Raw genomic sequence first — 19,507 nt, 5'->3', positions numbered from 1 at the left:
TCTGCCCTCACTATACCATGAAATTGCCATTTGATGCACTTGTAATCATCAGCTTGATTGAAATACAAGATCAGCATTGTTAGTTATGCCTGCATCTGTGGTTCAACTTTGTGGTTACACATGAAGTAATGAGTTCTAATCATAGTCTCTAGGAAAAGGACAACACACCCTCAATAATGAAACAGTAAAACACGGTGGGTGCTGGAGATCTGAAATAAAAACAGAATATACTGGAGGAACTCAGAAGTATTGGCCCTTGACAAATATTTTGTACTTTTCCTCTACAACTGTTACCCCACTCCCTTTTTCTTTTGATCTGCAACTTCTTGGTCTGTAGTTTCCCTCGCCCTGTAACCTGTATGTGAGCTTCCCTTTTGTTTCATGAGCCCCTCTCTCCTTTTCAAAAGCATGGAACCCATTACACTTTTAGATTATTCTGTTCCTAAGAAGTCACATAGGACTCAAAATGTTAATTCTGTTCGACTGTCCAAGATACTACCTGACCTGCTTGGTTCCACCAGCACATTCCATTAACGCCAAATTGAAATACAGCAGTACTTCATTATGAAGTATAGCAGTTTTTTTTTGCTTCATGGACTCATTTGAAATGAAGTACGTTGTGTTGTGCCCTGCTCATAGTGCAGTTTTGTCTTTTCAAGAAGCTTTTCAGTCTTGTAAAAACATTGAGGTGTGGAAAGTTTTCCCACCTATTGATGAATAGCCAAAGTGACATGAAGAGCTCACCCACATGAAGCACAAACCACACATACCTAAGACTTGTGTTGATTTGTAAAGCTTTGGCCAACATCTTTGCTCCAGTGTCCCCCATGGCATTGCCACTGATGTCAATCTTTTTTAAGCAGGTGTTGCTGCCCAGAGCATTAATGAGAACATTGGTTCCAGATTTTAATCGTGAATCAGCAACTGATAAAGACTGGAGAGGCTGAAAGGAAAAGCAGGAAAGTTCGTTATTTTTTACTTTTACATTTTAAACATGCATTTACCACATTACGTTCCAATGTCTTTCCTTTGCCTCCCTACGTAATTTAAAAGTGTAAGTAACTGACTTACTTGTGAGCTTCAGTCACTGTTCAGTGCCACTTTATCAACAACTATGAGGAAGATATATTAATTCCTCTTTGCCAAGAACCAACCTTCTGTATCCCATCACCAAGTCACCCTTAAATTACACATGGGAGGTCCAGGTCCCTCAGAGTGAACAGGATGTTTGAGGCTCCTCTTTTTATAATATTTTATTAAACAATACACAGTTTACAAAACAATTAACATTAACAGCTATATACAAAGAAACAGCAATTTTACAAGGAAGAGGAATGGCAAAGCCAGGCTCCAAACCTAACGTTCAACCAGTTTTCAGGGAAATGAGGACAAACCTCAAATCCTGATGCTCCTCTTTTTATCTGTCAGCCAGGACTCCCTAATTGGACCATATTCTTTGAGATCCACCTGGCTGACCACATTACAGTCATTACACATTCCATCTAGACTCTATGTGGCAGCAAATGGCAAATCAGGAACTTATACTGTGAAGAATAGGGGATATAAAAGCCCTGTCTTACACTCCAGTGGAGAAGTAAATTAGAATACTGACTATTCCACATCATCACAAGAACCAAAGTCAAACAAAATATCTTAAATAAAATCATTTTTAAAACTGTACCTAAATTGGTTAATTCCAAAACATCTCAACTAACATGAAATGTAACTAAGAATCTCAAGATAAAGTCACATTTAGATTACTTACAGTGTGGAAACGCCCTTCGGCCCAACAAGTCCAAACCAACCCGCCGAAGCGCAACCCACCCATACCCCTACATTTACCCCTTACCTAACACTACGGGCAATCTAGCATGGCCAATTCACCTGACCCACACATCTTTGGACTGTGGGAGGAAACCGGAGCACCCAGAGGAAACCCACGCAGGCATGGGGAGAACGTGCAAACTCCACACAGTCAGTCGCCTGAGTCGGGAACTGAACCCGGGTCTCAGGCGCTGTGAGACAGCAGTGCTAACCACTGTGCCACCGTGCCGCCCAAGTGTGAAGTGAAATATCTGGAAACACGGTGAGATATAGCCTCTCAAAATAAAACTGCAGTTGTGGTCTTCCAAACACAGAATTTGCTTCCCTTAAGCAGTTACAATATTTTTGCTGGAAAATATTGTGAATCTGCAATTGGAATCTTTTACTGAATATTCTGAAAATATTTAGGAACACATGAAGTAGGAACAGTGTGGGCTGTTTGGTATAGTGAACCTGATCCACTATTCAGCTAGACCATGGCTGACTTTACATCTCAATGCTATTTTCATACACTAGTCCAATATCCCTTGATATCTTTAATTTCTATAAATGTTTCAATTTCAGTCCCAAATATATTCAATGACTGAGCCCTCTGGTGTCAAAATTTCTAAAGATTCACCACTTCTGAGCGAAGACATACTTTCTCAATAAAGTACAAATGGCCTCTCTCTTATTCTCGCCAAAGTCTGGTTGTTCCATAGTCCACATCTTGCTGCATTTACCCTGTTATGCTTTCTAACAATTCTGTATGCTTCAATGAGATTACCTCTCAATCAGCTAAATTCAACTGAACATCGGCTCAGCTGCCTCAGTCTCTCCTCATTGGTACAATCTTACCATTTCCAGAAATCAGGTGAACCTTCATTGCAGTATCTCTATGATAAGCTTATCCTTTCTCAGGTAAGAAAGCAAAAGTGTACACAACTTGCAAAGTGCCTTTCCTTTTGAACCGGATCCAAACTGATAATGGTTACTTAATATTACGAACTGAAGAAATAATAATAAAAACAGAAAAACCTGGAAATACACAGCAGGTCTGGTAACACCAGTAAAGAGCGGAACAGAGATAATGGTTGAGATTTGTGGCTTTGCATCAGTTTTCTACCATGAAGTCTTTTGCCAGTTAACCTTCCTTGTCTTCTGCCTTATTGCACATCTTTAGTTTTGTGCTTTACCCAAATTTCTCCACTTTCAGTTCTTAAAACCAACACATCTATAAATTCTATCCATTCGGATGAAATATTATTGAGCCAAAACATTAATATTAAATGCTGCCTGACTTGCTGAACATTTCCACCATTTTTTTTTTGTTTTAATCTCATTGTACAACTTCAATAATTTTAAGAGGATAATAAAAAAACTTACACATTCTTCATCCTGGATGAGTTGGACAATCCTGTGCAGAACATCAGCCAAGGCTCTGAAAATATTAACACAGGTTTAAGAATAATTCAAGTGAGTCCAGAACATAAGCACCTTTTCATTAAAAAAAGGTCTTAGCCAATTTCTCACCACCTCAACCTCATTTTCCTCCCCTCACCAGCCATCCAGTCTCTTCTCTGCTACCTTCATGACTCTTCTGATACCATATGTCACTACAAGTTTTTTTTATTACTTAAGGAAGGATTGTACCAAAGCAATTGACAGGGTCCTCAACCATGTCCAATCTATATCATGTGTTTCCGCTCTCGCCACTTCCCCTCCCCCAAGACCATGATTGAGTTCCCTTAGTCTTCTACTCCACCAGATCACCCTCCGTTATTTCCACTGCCTCAAATGTGGCCACCAAACACAGGCCCTTCAATCCAACTCATCCATGCTGACCAAATTTCTCGATATAAACGAGTCTGATTTGCCTGCATTTGGCCCAAATCCCTCTAAATCTTTCCTATTCGTGTACCTGTCCAAATGTCTTAAATGTTGTAACTCTACCAGAATATATCACTTCCTCTGGCGGCTCATTCCATATATGAAGTACCTTCCAAGTAAAAAAAGTTGCCCCTCATGTCCATTTTAAATCTTTCTCCTCTTACCTTAAAAATATACCCTTTAGTTTGGAACTCCCCCACCTTAGAGAAAATAACTTTGTTATTCACCTTATCTATGCCCCTCATGATTATATGAATCTCTATAAAGGTCATTCCACAATCTCCTTCACTCCAGGGGAAAAAAGTCTCAGCTTATCCAGCCTCTCCTTATAACTCAAACCCTTCAGTCCCAGCAATATCCTTGTAAATCTTTTCCGAACCCCCTCCAATTTAAAAATATCCTTTCTATAGCAGGTTGACCAGAATTGTACACAATACTCCAAATGTGGCCTCACTAACATCCTCTAGAACCTCAACATAGTGACAATGGTCTCAGCAATGAAGGCAAATGTGCTGAACGCATTCTTAACAACCCTTTCTACCTGAGATGCAACTTTCAAAGAACTATGTACCTGAACCCCTAGATCTCTCTGTTCGATAATACTACACAGGGCTACCATAAAATGCATAAGTACTGCCCTTTCTCATTTTACCAAAATGCAATACCTTACTTTATCCACTTTGAACAATCACCATTTGGGATTTCTCTGCGACTCTGATAGGATCCCACCCCACAACTTTGGGGAGCTCCTCCGAGAAACAGTCCTTTAAATTCTGATTGGAAGAACCCACCTTGTGATGCAAATTAACCCTTTCAGGTACTGACTGCCTTTAACAAAAATACAAATTAGAAGCAGGAGTAGGCACTTCACCCATTGAGCTTGCTCCACTATTCAATAAGATCATGGCTGACCTGATTGCAATATCAAATCCACATTTCCATCTACCCTGCTAACCTTTCAATGCCTGATTTAACAAGAAACTATTTCTGTCTTAGAAATATTCAACCATTACTTTCACAAAAACAGAGTTCCAAAGACACTCAGACCTCAGAGAAAGAAATTGTGACTCCTAGTTCTATATTTTCCCATGAGAGGAAATAGCCTCTCCATATCTATCCTATTCAGGACTTTATATTTTTAAACCAAGTCACATCATTTTTGATTAGTCACCCTATCCATGCCCCTCATGATTTTATAAACCTCTATAAGGTCACCTCTCAGCCTGTGACACTGCAAACAAAAAGGACTTGGTCTATTGTTCAAATTGTTGATATAACTGGTCAAGGGTAGGGCAATGAGGAAATCAACAATGGTGGTGACACTGTTGATGATTGGGCCCTATGTTTCTCTTGTGTGGCCCCAGTGTTACCAGCTGCTTACATAAACTCAACATGATTACCCATATTCCAAACATGGTTGTCTCTTGAATGCTTATACCTCTTAAACTTGCTGCTTTGGCCAAGTTTTTAACATCTCCTCCTTTGATTCAACATCAGTTTTCCCCAGCCCCTCCAATTAGAATGTTTTTCCATATTAATAAAGTATCAATTATATTGATGCATCTTCTGTTCCTTTCCACTTCAGTACTCCAAAAGTTGTGATTCCCAACATGATATTTTGGATCACTTCTCGTTCACCTCAATAAATTCTCCTTTTCCCATGGCATCTTCCCCTCCTGCCCTTTTACTTTCTTCCTTCTCACATTTCAAGGCCTCAAACATTGCTTCCATATGAAACAACAATTTACTTAAACTTCTTTCAGTTTAATCTACTGCATTCACTGTTCACAATATGGTCTCCTCTATGATTCTCCCCACAATAGTGGGGAGACCAGATGCAGATTGAATGACTGCTTTGCAAAATATCTTTACTCATTCTTTAAGTACAACTGTAAGCTTCTAGTTGCATGATTATTTTAATTGTTCATCTTGTTGTGATGGTGATCTCTCTACCTTCAGCCTCCTGCAGTGTTCCAATGAAGCTCAATGAAATGACTCCTTTTGATTAGTGCTTTACAGCTTTCCAGACTGAGCATTTAGATCATAACCTTTGCCTTCATTTTGTTACTTTTTTAATCATAGAATCACAGAAGGAGACCATTCAGCTTGCATGTTGTGCTGGCTCTCTGTAACAGGGATTCAGCTAGTCCTACACACAAGCCCTATTTCTGTACTACCTGGAAGTTATCCAACTACTCTTTAAAAATGATTATTGAATCTACCACCTGTCTCTCAGGCAGTGTAATTTCAATCCTATTTATTCATCGCATAAAGATATTTGTCCTTGGGTCATCATTTGTTCTTTTACCTTTCACCTCACATTGAAGTACTCTTGTTCTTCACTCTTCTGCCAATGAGAATAATGGTTGATCTGTTCTGTCCAGAGTGATGGTTTTTAACACCTGTATCAAATTTGTTTTTAGCTTTCCCTTCCTCAAGGAAATTAGCCCAAGCATCTCTGATCTAAGGCTCTTTGAATAGTTATCCCGTAAATGGCCTTTGTGGCAGTGAGGAAACCACTCAGTAATTTATGTCAGTGAGATGTTACATTTCTTTCAGCTTAGAATCAGTCATAGAGATGTTCCACATTCAGTCAAACTCATCCATGCAGACCAGATTTCTTAAATTATTTTGTCCCATTTGTCAGCATTTGGCCCAAATCATACTAAACCCTTTCTATTCATGTACCTATCCAAATACCTTTTAAATGTTCTAATTGTACCAGCCTCCATCACTTCCTCTAGCAGCTCATTCCATTTTCGCATGAAAAAGTTGCCTTCAGGTCCCTTTTAAATCATTCCCCTCTCGCCTTAACATTTTGCCCCCTCATTTTGGACTCGACGACCCTGGGGAAAAGAGCTTGACCAATCACCCTATCCATGCCCCCCATGATTTTTTAAACCTCTATAAGGTCACCCCTCACAGCCTCTGAATCTCCAGACAAAATATCCCTGGCCTATTCAGCCTCTCCCCGTAGCTCAAACCCTCCAATCCTGGCTGCATTCTTGTAAACGTTTTCTGAACCCTTTCAAGTTTAACAAAATCTTTCCTATAACAGGGAGACCAGAATTGAATGCAGTGTACCGAAAATGGCCTACCCAATGCCCTGAACAGCTGCAACATAACCTCTCAACTCCTATATTCAATGCATTGTTTGTCTGCCTACAACATGTTTTTGTATCTTGGATGCTCTTTTGTACCTCTGCCTTTCTTTGTTATAAGCTAACTGCCTTTGTTTTGAGTTTGAGTCATTGTGCCAGGCACAGAAAGTTTTGTTCTTTCAATCAACCAGTTAATTGATATCCTGAACATTTTAAATCAAACCAGTGCTGATATTTCTCGGCAGAAAATCCCAAGTGTCTCTTTGCAGATATTGATTGTGTTGGATTTAAGGACATTCCAAATGCCGAGGATACATGGATGCTTGAAGTTATTTTTTTTTCCCTAAGGCATTGTTGAAATTGATCTCTTTTTATTGGATTCTTCAAAGCTTCAATGTTGCTCTTTCATTGGGCCTTTTGCTGTTGCGTCTTATTTGGGACACCAGGTTGCTGGACACGATTATATGAATATTTGGGTAATTGGTCAGGCAGTCGATAGCCGTACTCAGATGGTGTGAATATGCATGTAATGTTGGGCATGGCTGATGATGTAATTGAGTAGGTTCCACTTGACTGAGAGTGTTACCGTGATGGTTTGTACTTCTTCTGACAGAATAGGCTATTAGTGATGTGCACATTCTCTGCTTTTGGTAAGGAGAAAATTGCCTTCAGAGTTGACATTAGCAATTCCTTCCCTATCTGTGGTTCCATTCCTTAGATTAGGATCTTTTCCAATTCTGACACTGAAGTCTCCAAGAAAATTAAGGCTGCTTCCCATTAGAAATATCAATTATCAAGTGTGGCACAGAAATCTTCCTTGGTTTCGTCAGTGTCTAGAGTTGGCATGAATGCACTGAACATGGTGACCTATTGGCTCCTTTCCAGTTTGACAATAAGAGTCATAAGGCATTCATTACTTTAAGATGGAGCTCATGAAGCTGGGCAACAAGTTCATTCTTGATAGCAAATCTAACTGGGTGTGCTTTGTCTGATTTTCCCTTCCACATGAAGTTACAGCGCCTCATTGGTCATTGAGCTCCCCACTTCTCCAGCTATTACTCAGAGTGATGCTGTTAATGTCATATCACAGGAATTCTCCAGCAACATTTTAAAAAAATTCATTCATGGGTGAGGGTGTCGCTGCCTAGGCTAGCACTTATTGCTCATCCCAGAAGGCAGTTAAGAGTCAACCACACTGGTGTGGGTCTGCAGTCTCATGCTGGCTACACCAGGTAAGGATTACGGTTTCCTTCACTAAAGGATGTTAGTGACCCAGATGGGTTTCTCCTGACAGTGGTTTCATGGTCATCATTTCACCTTTAATTCCAAAGTTTTACTGAATTTTAACCCATTTGCCAGGGTTCCCAGAACATTACCCAGGTCATTGCCTCCCCCTGCAGCTCGGCAGTCTGGGCATTCACTAACAGATTGTGCCCATTAGGGTCCTGATATTCGGTTCCAAACTTTACAACTTGTAGCTTTTGTGTATTTCCACTACAGAAGGTGATCCCTCTGAGATGTGGTTATCCAATCGCTGGAAGTGAAGCAGACAAGGCTCAGGGCATCTTTTCCCCAATAAGTGAGTAGAATGGTTCCTAACAATCTGTTCAGTATAACTGATCAATTTCAGTTTGAGCTATAATTTCAGCCACAGAAGTGCACCTATCCTTGTGCAAGTGCTAGATGAACATCTTTTAACTTCTGCTTGCATGCAAGAGTATGGCTAGAGATTTCCAATGACACAATCCGGCTCCCATGATCAATTGCTGGTTGACAAAGGACTTCGAGGATGGACTGGGAAAGGGCATCTATAAGTGTGGTGAAACCATAACACATCAACTGCCACACATCTTGAACTAATAAGTGAGGCGACACAGTGACCACTGCTTGGATCTCAACTATTTACACACTATATTAATGACATATTGACAAGATTTAATATATGGTTGTGAAATTTGATGATGATATAAAGTAAGCAAGACAACTACCTATGGAGACTACAAACTGACAAATAGTTTAAGTAAATGGATAACAATTTGGCAGTTTATTGCGTGAAAATGTCAACTTGTCTATTTTGGCAAGAAGAATAAAAAAGCAGCATGCTATTTAAGTAGGGAAAGATTGGTGGCATAGAGGGATCTGGATATTTGATAAATGAATCACAAGATATTGGTATGCAACTAATTAGGAACACAATTAGTGTTGTTTCTTATTGAAAGGGGAATGGAGTATAACAGTAGTGACGTTTTGCTACAATTGTACACTGAATTAGTGAGACGACATCCAGAGTACTGCACACAGTTCTGCCTTCTTTATTAGGAAAGTACATAATTAAATTAAAAGCATTTCATTACTGATTCCCAGGGATTATCCTGTGACCAAACGTTGAACAGATTGAGCTTGCGTTTAGAATATTGAGAGATAAGATGTATGACCATAAGATAAAGGAGCAGAATGAAGTCATCAGCCCATCAGGTCTGCTCCAGAATTCAATCAATTTTGGTATGTTTCTCAACCTCATTCTCCTAACTTATCCCTCGTAAACCTTGATCCTCTTACCAATCAAGAATCTATCTCTGCCTTACATACATTCAATGACTTGGTCTCCACAGCTTTCTGCCGCAATGGCTTCCACAGATTAACCACCCTCCGGGAGGCTGAAGAAATTCCTCTTTAGCTAAGTTCTAAAGGGTCTTCCCTTCACTTTGAGGCTGTGTCCTTAGGAACTAGCTTGTCCTACAAGTGGAAATATCTTCTCTACATCCACTCTATCCAAGCCTTAGCATTCTGTATGCTTCAATCAGATTCTGCCTCCTCCTTCTAAACTCCACTAAGTACAGACCCAGAGTCTTCAACCATTTCTCACATGTCAATGTGACGTATTTCCAACCCTACCAGGGGGGAGTCTGTGCTGGATCTGGTACTAGAAAATGAGGCAAGCCAAGTGAAGAATGTCAGATTGCTATTTCCCAATATTAAATTGGAAAAATAAAAATCAATGAATAATTAGGATCCTGAACCGGAAAAGGTCTAAACGTTGAACTGAATACATTGACTGAAAATGCATTTTGGTAGATACAATAAAGGGTGAAAAAAATGGGAGAATTTCAAAAGGGAGCTTAACAGATTGCAAGCTAGGTACATACCCATGAGAAATACATATGGAGTATCCAAACCTAGAGAACACTGGACAATTAAGGATATCAATAAGAAAATAAAGAAGAGAAAGGAGGCATATGATGCATATTGGAATAATAACAGCAATGGAAATCAGGAAGACTATCTAAAATGCATGAGAGAGGCTAAGGCTAAGGAAGGAAGCAAAGAGGAAAGATAGCAGGCTGTGCTAAAACAAATAGTAAAATGCTCTTCAAGCATGTTAACAGTAAAATATCAGTAAAGCATAGAGTAGGGCCCATAAGGAACAAACAGGATAAGCTGCTCATTGAAACAAAGAATATGGCAGAGGTACTAACTGAACATTTTGCTTCTGTATTTACCAAATTAGACGATGGTGACAATGACCTAGTTGAAAACTTGGGTGTTGAGCAACTGAACAGTATAATGATAACGAAGAGATGTTACAAAGGCTGGCAGTACACCAGGTAGAGAAGTCACCAGGCCAGGATGCAATGAGAGAGTTAAAGGAGCAAATTGCAGAGCTGTTGAAAGAAATTTTCCAGGCTCCCTGAAGGCAGGATTAGTCCCAGGGTATTGTAGGATTATAAATGTGACACTGTTGTTTAAGAAAAGGACAAAGGGTAACTCAGGAAACTACAAACTGTCAGCTTGACCTCACTAGTGGGAAAACAGACGCAGGACATAATACAAGATACAGTAAATACACACAGAAAAATCAGTTAATACTAGACAGCAAAGATGGCTTTGTCAAGGGGCAGTCATGTCTGACAAATTTAATTGAGTTGTTTGACAAGGTGATACAGGCAGTGGATGAAGGGAGTGCTGTGTATGTTGTACATTTGAACTTTCAGAAAACATTTGATACAGTGCGACATGACAGATTGGTTAGCAAATTTTAAATGTTTGGGATTGATGGATCCTTTGTGGCATGGATTAGAAGTTGGCTGAAACAGGATAAGTATAGATGGGCATTTCTCAGATTGGAGATGAAGTGAAAGTGGTATTCCCCAAGGACTGGTACTGGGGCCTTGCTTTCTGATTTATATCAACAGTTTGGAGATGGGTGTTGAGGGCAAAATCTCTAAATTTGCAGATGATACTAAGCTAGGGGAGAATAGTGAATTGTGAGGATGATGCTGAATGATTTCAGATGGACATTGACAATTTGGCCAAATTTGGCCACCTGAAAAACAAATTTCAATGCAGAGAAATGTGAGGTAATGCATTCTGGTGGAAGAAACACAGAGACAACATAGGCTCAATGGTACAATTTTGAGAGGAGTATAGGATCCTTAGATTTATAAATAGACACTCAGAATATAAAAGCAAGGAAGTGATGCGACACCTCTACAAATCGTTGGTCAGACCATATTTGGATTATTCTGTGCAGTTCTCGGCATCTTATTTAATGAAGTATGTTAAAGTCCTGGAGAAAGTTCAAGGAAATTTACTGGAATGATACGTGGAATTAAGGATTTTAGATACAAGGTAAGATTAAAGAGATTGGCCTTATTCTCTTTGGAACAGAGAAGATCAAGAGGTGACCTTATTGAGGTATTCAAAATTACAAACAGTTTTTACAGGTTATAAAAGGATACTCTGCCTCCACTAGTTGGTACATCAGTAACTCAGGGTCACAATTTCAATACTGTCAGCAAGAGAGCAAGGAATGAGAATAAGAAGAAACTTCTTTACACAGACAGTTGTTAGGATTTGGAGTGTGCTGCCTGGGAAGGTAGTGGAGGAGGATTCTTTATGAGGTTTCAAAGGAGAGCTGGATATATATTTGCAAGTGATAAAATTAGAGGACTACAGAGATAGGACTGGAGAATGGGACAAGCTGGGCAATTCTTTCAGGAGCTGGTGCAGATACACTTAGTCGAATGGCCTCCTTCTGTGCTGTCAAATTTTATGACAAGCCCTTCATCCCTAGGATCACTGTCATAAATTTCCGCTAGACACCCTCAAAATCCAGCACATCCTTCATTAGATACAGGGTACAAAACTGCTAACAATATTTCAAACACAGTCTGACTGTAGCCTCAGCAGCATATTTCTGCTTTTGGATTCTAGTCCTCATGAAATGAATGCTAACATTGCATTCACCTTCCTAACTGCCAACTGTACCTACATGTTAACCTTCAGAGTCCTAGTTCATGATTCTCTTAAGTCCCTTGGTGTTTTAGATTTTCAAAGCCTACCGCATTTAGAAAATTTGCCTCACCTTCCTACCAAAGTGCATAACCTCACACCTTCCGACATTGTATTCCATCTGCCACTTGTTTGCCCACTGTCTTAGCCTGTCCAAGTCCTCCTGCTGCCTCCCCACTTCCCCAACATTACCTACCCTTCCATCTATTTATGTGTTATCTACAAACTTAGCAACATAGCCTCAGTTCCTTCATTAAGATCATTAATATATAACATGAATAGCTGTAGTTCTAACACTGAATCCTGCTCGTCACCAGCTGCCATCCTGAAAAAGACCCCTTATCCTCATTCTCTGCTTTCTGCCAGTCAGCCAATCCTCTATTTATGCCATTACCTTGTCCCTAACTCCATGCACTGTTATCTTATTTAGTAGCCTCCTTTGCAGCAGCTTGTAAAAGGCCTTCTGGAAATCCAAATGGATCACATCACTAGATCTCCTTTATCTAACTTGCTTGTTGCCTCTGCAAAGAATTCTAACAGATTTGTCAGGCATGACCTCCCTTTGAGAAAGCCATGCTGACTCAGCTCTGTTTTACCGTACACTTCCAAGTACTCTACCATCCCATACTTAATAATGGAGCTTAAAATCTTAAAATTGACTGAGGTCAGGAAACCAGCCTATAATTTCCTGTCTTCTCCTGCCTCTTTTCTTAAAGAGGGATGCTACATTAGCCTTTTCCAGTCCTCTGGGAGCCACCCAGACTCCAGGGATTCCTGAAAACCACCACAAATGCATCTACACCTCTGCAGCTATCTCCTTCAGAACGCTGGAATGTAGTCCATCAGGTCTGGTGAATTTATCAACCTTCAGACTCTTCAGTCTTTTCTGCAGCTTCTTCTTAGTGATGGCTACAACCAGCACCTCTGCCCTGACTCTCTCGAAGTTCTGGCATGCTGCTGGTATCTTCTACAGTGAAAACTGATGTTAAGTACCTCCGACATTTCTTGGTTTCCTATTGCTTTTCCTCGAGCTTTATTTTGCAGTGGTTCAACGGCCACTTGCTGGTCGTCATACCCTCGTGTCCCTGACCACTGACTGAATTCAAGGTTGTTAATCTAAGTGGTGTGACTGCCTCTGAAAACACAGCATTCAGGTAATTCCTTGCCTCCTTTTCTTTGTTTCAAAAATATACTTTAATCTGAATTGTCAAAAGAGATTAAGTTGCATATCAACACAAAATGTTAGAATGTAACTATCCACAAAACCAAACACCTCTCTTCCAAATAAAACATTAATATTTACATATATTTGACATACTAGGAAATCCAATAACTGAAAGGACTCCCATTTAACTTCAGCAGGAAGACCTCACGACGTGGTCTTTCCCCATTGCACCTTGGTGGCAACTCCCCCAAGCTTTAGTGCACCCCTCGGGACATTGTCCTGGATCTTGGAATGTGCCAGTCTGCAACATTCAGTTGTCATCAATTCCTTGTTCTGGAGAGCCCATGTATGAAGCTCTGACCCCAGCTCATCAGCTATGAGCTGGATTTCCCCAAGGCACCAACACTTGTTACAGATGTGGTCATTACAAACAACATTGGAATGTACTAGCTCCCATGTCACCCAGTTACAACACATCACCTGGTCTGGCATTTTAAGTATTTAGTTCTTAATTTGAGTTTTAAAAAGTTTGTAGTAGTCTTTTAGTTTGTAGCCTATGAATATCACCCCAATTTACCTTCAATATAAAAACAACCTTTTTTTTGTTTTTTTTAAAATCTCTTTTGACAATTCAGAACAGAGGGGTTGGAAGCTAGGGTAGTTGCATGCTCTGGAGCTGGAACAGGATGAATTTTGGATCATTCAGGAGATTCAGGAGGTGATAGAGTGGGGTAATAGGGAGGTAGTCACACCTAAGTTACAGGATAATGGTAGCTAGGTGACCATCAAGACAGAGAAAGGGAATAGGCAGTCAGTGCAAGGAAACCCAGTGGCCATTCCCCTCAATAATAAGTATACCGCTTTGGATAGTGTTGGTGGAGATGACCTACCAGGAGAAAGCCACAATTTCCAGGTCTCTGGCACAGAGCTGGTTCTGTGGCTCAGACGGGAAGGGGGGAGAATAGGAGAGCAATAGTAATAGGAGATTCAATGGTTAGAGGAACAGACAGGAAATTGTGTGATTGCAAACGAGACTCCCGGATGGTATATTTCCTCCCGGGTGCCAGGGTCAGGGATGTCTAGGATCGAGTCTACTGGATTTTCAAGGGGGTGGGTGAGCAGCCAGAATTCATGGTACACATCAGTACCAATGGCATAGCTAAGGAAAGGAATGAGGACCTGAAAAGTGAATACAAGGAGTTAGGTTGCAAGCTAAAGTTAGGTTGGACAGCCTGAACCAGGCTTATATTAAGAAGGAGGAAGTGTTGGAAATTTTAAAAAGAGAAGGATAGATAAGTCTCCTGGGCTGGACGGGATATACCCAAGGTTACTACAGGAAATGTGAGAAGAGATGGCTGCACCTTTGGCAACAATCTTTGCATCCTGACTGTCCACTGGAGTAGTACCAGATAATTGGAGGGTGGCAAGTGTTATTCCCTTGTTTAACAAAAGGAATAGGGATTCTGGGCGGCACGGTGGTTAGCACTGCTGTCTCACAGCGCCTGAGACCCGGGTCCAATTCCCGACTCAGGCGACTGACAGTGTGGAGTTTGCACGTTCTCCCCGTGTCTGCGTGGGTTTCCTCCGGGTGCTCCGGTTTCCTCCCACAGTCCAAAGATGTGCGGGTCAGGTGAATTTGCCATGCTAAATTGCCCATAGTGTTAGGTAAGGAGTAAATGTAGGGTAGGGTGGGTTACGCTTCGGTGGGTCAGTGTGGACTTGTTGGGCCAAAGGGCCTGTTTCCACACTAAGTAATCTAATCTAATCTAATCTACCCTGGGAATGACAGACAAGTCAGTCTTAAATTGGTGGTGGGCAAATTATTGGACAGCTTCTGAGAGACAGAATTTATGATTATTTAGAAAAGCATAGCTTGATTAGAGATAGTCAGCATGGCTTTGTGAGGGGTAGGCCATGTCTCACAAGCCTTACTGAATTCTTTGAGGATGTGACAAAACACATTGATGAAGGTAAACAGTGGATGTGGTGTACAGCGATGTTAGCAAGGTATTTGATAAGGTTTCCCACGGTAGGTTTATTCAGAAAGTAAGGAGGCATGGAATACAGGGAAATTTGGGATACAGAATTGGCTGGCCCATTGAAGATAGCGACGGTAGTTGATAGAAAGTATTCAGCCTGGAGCTCAGTGACCAGTGGTGTTCCGCAGGGATCTGTTCTGGGTCCTCTGCTTTTTCATATTTTTATAAATGATTTGGACGAGAAAGTGGAAGGGTGGATTAGTAAGGGTGATGATATGAAGGTTGGTGATGTTGTGAATGGTGTGGATTGCTGTTGTAGGTTGTAAAGGGACATTGACAGTGTGCAAAGCTGGGCTGAGAAATGGCAGATGGAGTTCAACCTGGAAAAGTGCGAAATGATTCATTTTGGAAGGTCAAATTTGAATGTAGATTGCAGGGTTAAAGGCAGGATTCTTGGTAGTGTGGAGGAACATAGGGATTTTGGGGTCCATGTCCATTGATCTCTCAAAGCTGCCACCCAATTTGAATGGCTTGTTAAGAAGGTATATGGTGTGTTGGCTTTCATTAACAGGAGGATTGAGTTTAAAAGCTACAAGGTTGTGCTGCAACTCTATAAACTCTGGTTAGACCACACTTGGAATATTGTGGTCAGTTCTGGTCACCTCATTATAGGAAGGATGTGGAAGCTTTAGAGAAGGTGCAGAGGAGATTTACGAGAATGTTGCTTGGACTACAGGGCATGTCTAATGGAGAAAGGTTGAGGGAGCTAGGGGTTTTTCTCATTGGAGTGAAAAAGGATGAGAGGTGACTTGATAGAGGTGTATAAGATGATGAGAGGCATAGGTAGAGTAGACTGGCAGAGACTTTTTCCCAGGGCAGAAATGGTTATCATGAGGGGGCATCATTTTAAGGTGACTGGAGGAAAGTTTAGCGGAGATATCAGAGGTAGATTCTTTACACAGAGTGGTGAGTGCGTGACATTCATTGCTAGCAATGGTAGGATAGTCAGATACTTTAGGGACATTTAAGCAACACTTGGATAGGCACATAGATGATAGTAAAATGAAGGGTATGTAGGTTAGTTTGATCTTAGATTAGGATAAAAGGTTGGCACAACACAGGCCGAAGGGCCTGTACTGTGCTGTACTGTTCTATGTTCAACCAATACTAGATAGTCAAATTAGTAGCTATTACCAATCCAATGAACTTACAGTTAACTTGTGATGTCACTTTTATGCCAGGCCCCTGATTCTGAGCTTTAATTTATTAGGTTAAAAAGCCTTACCAATTAGGAGACAAAGAAAGTAAGCAAAAAGCACCTCTTCCCCTCTGTACCTAATTCCCACATTGTCTCCAAGTTCCTCAAACTATATACTCACGAGGTCTGTGTCTCACTTTGGATGTGATCGCTCCTTCCTGACCTTGCAAAGCTTATCATATTGAAATATAGAACATAAGACTGAACTGCCAGGTTGGTTGCCGAAGGAATGTTTTTTCTTGTGGGAGAGACTAGAACTAGTTGTAAGGTACTGAGGCAGAAGATGAGGTGTTCTTGCAGTAGGTGGGTGGATTTGATTTGGTGGTGGAGGCAGCCCAGGATTTGCATGTCCTTGGGGAAGTGGGAGGAGAAGATGAAGTGATTGGTCACAGGGCGGTGGGATTCATTAGTGCGTGTAGACCAAAGATGTTTCCTGAACCACTCTATGAATCGGTGCTTCGTCTCCCCATTGTAGAGGAGACCACATTGACGGCAATGGATGCAGTAAACAAGGTGGCAAGATGTGCAGGAAAATCTCTGAAGATTTGGGGCCTGGGGAATCAAAAGTCATGGAGGAGGTGGAGGGCGTGGGTGGTGTCCTGGATGTGCATGGAGAGTTAATGGACCATAGGGGACAGGGCAGATTTGAGATACGAGGAGATAAGTGTGGTGGGCAGGAGCAGGTAGAAACAATCGGTTGACCGTGGTAGTCAGGTTTGTGGAGTGTGGGGAAGAGTAGAACCAGGTGGCGTGGTGTTGGGGAACTACAAGGTTGGAGGCTATAGATGGGAGCTCCCCTGAGGTGATTAGTTGTGGATGGTTGAATTCATCCATCGTATCCATCTATTCCATTTCTTGAAAACTATCTCCATGGTCCTCATAATTCTCAATACTGCCACGTTTTCTATTAATCTATCAATTTAAAATTTTCCTGTGCATCCAAGATTAGTTTTATTAATATAGATCAAGAGAAACAGTATTCCTAGTAGTAACTCCATTATACACCTTACTCCAGTCTGAAATACAACCCTTTACCATAACTGTTTCCTCTCAGTCAGCTTGCTTTATATTCAATTTGCTGTGCTGATGTTTGCTGTCTAGTTTATCTCTTCGTTTTTGCTTTCAGATGTTAGCTATTAGGATCCTGCTATTTACCCCTCCTCTAGATACATTTATTGTTTATTTTACTTTTCTTAGTACCACAGTCTTTGATCTTACATCCTGAACCCTTTTGCCATTTAATGGCTCCTGTTTTTTTACCCTGTCACTGGCTTTCCCTTTTATCTTTGAACTCAATCTCTCCCCTTTCATTTGCTTGAAACTTACAGTAGCTCTAACTTGTCCCAGTTCTGATTAAAAGATTATCCACCTAAAACATCATCTGAAATTTTCTTTTAATCTTGGGAGCATATTTAGTTCCCAACCTCCAAAGAACGTGCTGCAAAACCACATTGCAATCGTCCTGAAGGTAGCTTCTTAATTGCCATCACTGGGCTCTCCACTGAAGGACAGAAAATGGACACTCCACTTTCCCATCCAAATCAGAGGGTCACTGTGAGAGGTGGCCACTGGAAGCAGCAGGGATAGTGAGAAGGGAAGGGAAACCAGGTTCTCCTGTGGCCAAGGAGGCAGGCCCCAGTGTTGGTAAGGAAACCCTTTCTGGTGCTAGCATTAAAGCAGCAGAGGGAGGCTACTGCTACTATTGGTGGACACTTCCTTGCGGCTTGGAGTTTCTGCCTCCACTAGCTTTCACTTTTCCAGGAGACTGCCTCACGTAGCTGGTTATGTCACCTTACAGCTGAACAATTGTCTCTTTGTTGGCAAAAATGCCAGATGCTTCGGTGGATGGCTCTCACTTGGGCCTTCAGCTTGCTAAATGTGCCAAATCACTCTGGTCAGCAAGCGATTAAGCACTGTGGATCTTCCTTAATGGCAGAATCATGTCAGTGAGCCATCTGGACACAGCTCCTAGTATTCATGAACCTCATCCTGCCAACTGAGGGGCTGGTGAAAATCCTGCTTGCTAACGTTATTTCTCTCCATTCAGATTCTGCCAGAACTACAAGGTATTTCTAGTATTTCTTTCAATAATTCAGATTTAAGCATCTACAGAATTTACTTCAGTAAATGTTTCACCTGTCATCAACTTACTTTGATTTAATGTTGAAGTTCTTGCCAAGTGCTACATGTCGAATTGATTTGCTTCTTCCGATAGATAAAACCAGTGTCACCATGTCAGAGTCAAACCCTGCAAATGACAAAAAGATAAATTAAACTCTATCATCCCTTTGTCCTAGTCAAGTTACTGCTATGGAGAGTCACCTACCATTGTCTGACAAGTCCAGGCTACTGATGGCACTAGCATCAATAATATGGTCCTGGATCACCTGCGCACCAGCTGATCTTAACTACAAGAGAAGCAAAAGGAACAGTTTGTGTTCAAATACTGCAAGCATTTCATTGTGTCAACAGATTTCAAGCTGTATTTTCTGTACAGATTTGTAGTGCCCAATGGAGATGAGAGCTGAAAACTGTCCCCACTAAGGTGATAGGACGCAGTTAATAGCTGGGAAACATTTATCCCCACAGGAAGGGATTGAAATCTGGTGATTCCCTTCCTCTTTGGGACATTCTCACTAATTTCAGTGGTGGCTGTACATGAAAAGATTTGAACTGGTCAATCTGTTGGTAAAAAACTGCAGCCCAAAAATCTACTGAAGAGACAGGCAAGAACAAAATAACTATGAAATGAGAATGTGGAATAGACACCGCGTAACAATCGCCACACAGGAATGTTCCTTCCCAGTCAGGGAGCACTTCAGCAGTCAAGGACATTCAGCTTCTGATCTTCGGGTAAGCATCCTCCAAAGCCGCCTTCAAGATACACAACAATGTAGAATCGCTGAGCAGAAACCGATAGCCAAGTTCCACACCTACAACCATGATCCCGGGTTTATGTCGCGTTACATGTGACCCCACCACACTCCTGTATCTGTAAAATCTTTCTTACTGTACTGTT

General features: G+C 41.2%; 1 protein-coding gene across 2 annotated transcripts in view; it reads right to left on the bottom strand.

Moving 5' to 3' along the window:
- Window positions 1-19,507, bottom strand: part of carmil2 (capping protein regulator and myosin 1 linker 2) — a 179,959-nt gene that overhangs the window by 60,323 nt on the left and 100,129 nt on the right. For both annotated transcript variants that reach the window (XM_060837741.1, XM_060837740.1), the window contains exons 18-21: window positions 18,815-18,896; window positions 18,640-18,736; window positions 3,190-3,244; window positions 771-943 (exon numbers count right to left, since the gene is read on the bottom strand). In XM_060837741.1, coding sequence (XP_060693724.1) covers window positions 771-943; window positions 3,190-3,244; window positions 18,640-18,736; window positions 18,815-18,896 — 407 coding nt within the window. The remainder of the gene's footprint in view (window positions 1-770; window positions 944-3,189; window positions 3,245-18,639; window positions 18,737-18,814; window positions 18,897-19,507) is intronic.

Source organism: Hemiscyllium ocellatum, chromosome 17, assembly GCF_020745735.1.
Source record: "Hemiscyllium ocellatum isolate sHemOce1 chromosome 17, sHemOce1.pat.X.cur, whole genome shotgun sequence".
NCBI classification, from domain to species: domain Eukaryota; kingdom Metazoa; phylum Chordata; class Chondrichthyes; order Orectolobiformes; family Hemiscylliidae; genus Hemiscyllium; species Hemiscyllium ocellatum.
Note: the sequence above shows the minus strand (reverse complement) of the source record. Positions and strands in the feature narration are given on the sequence as shown.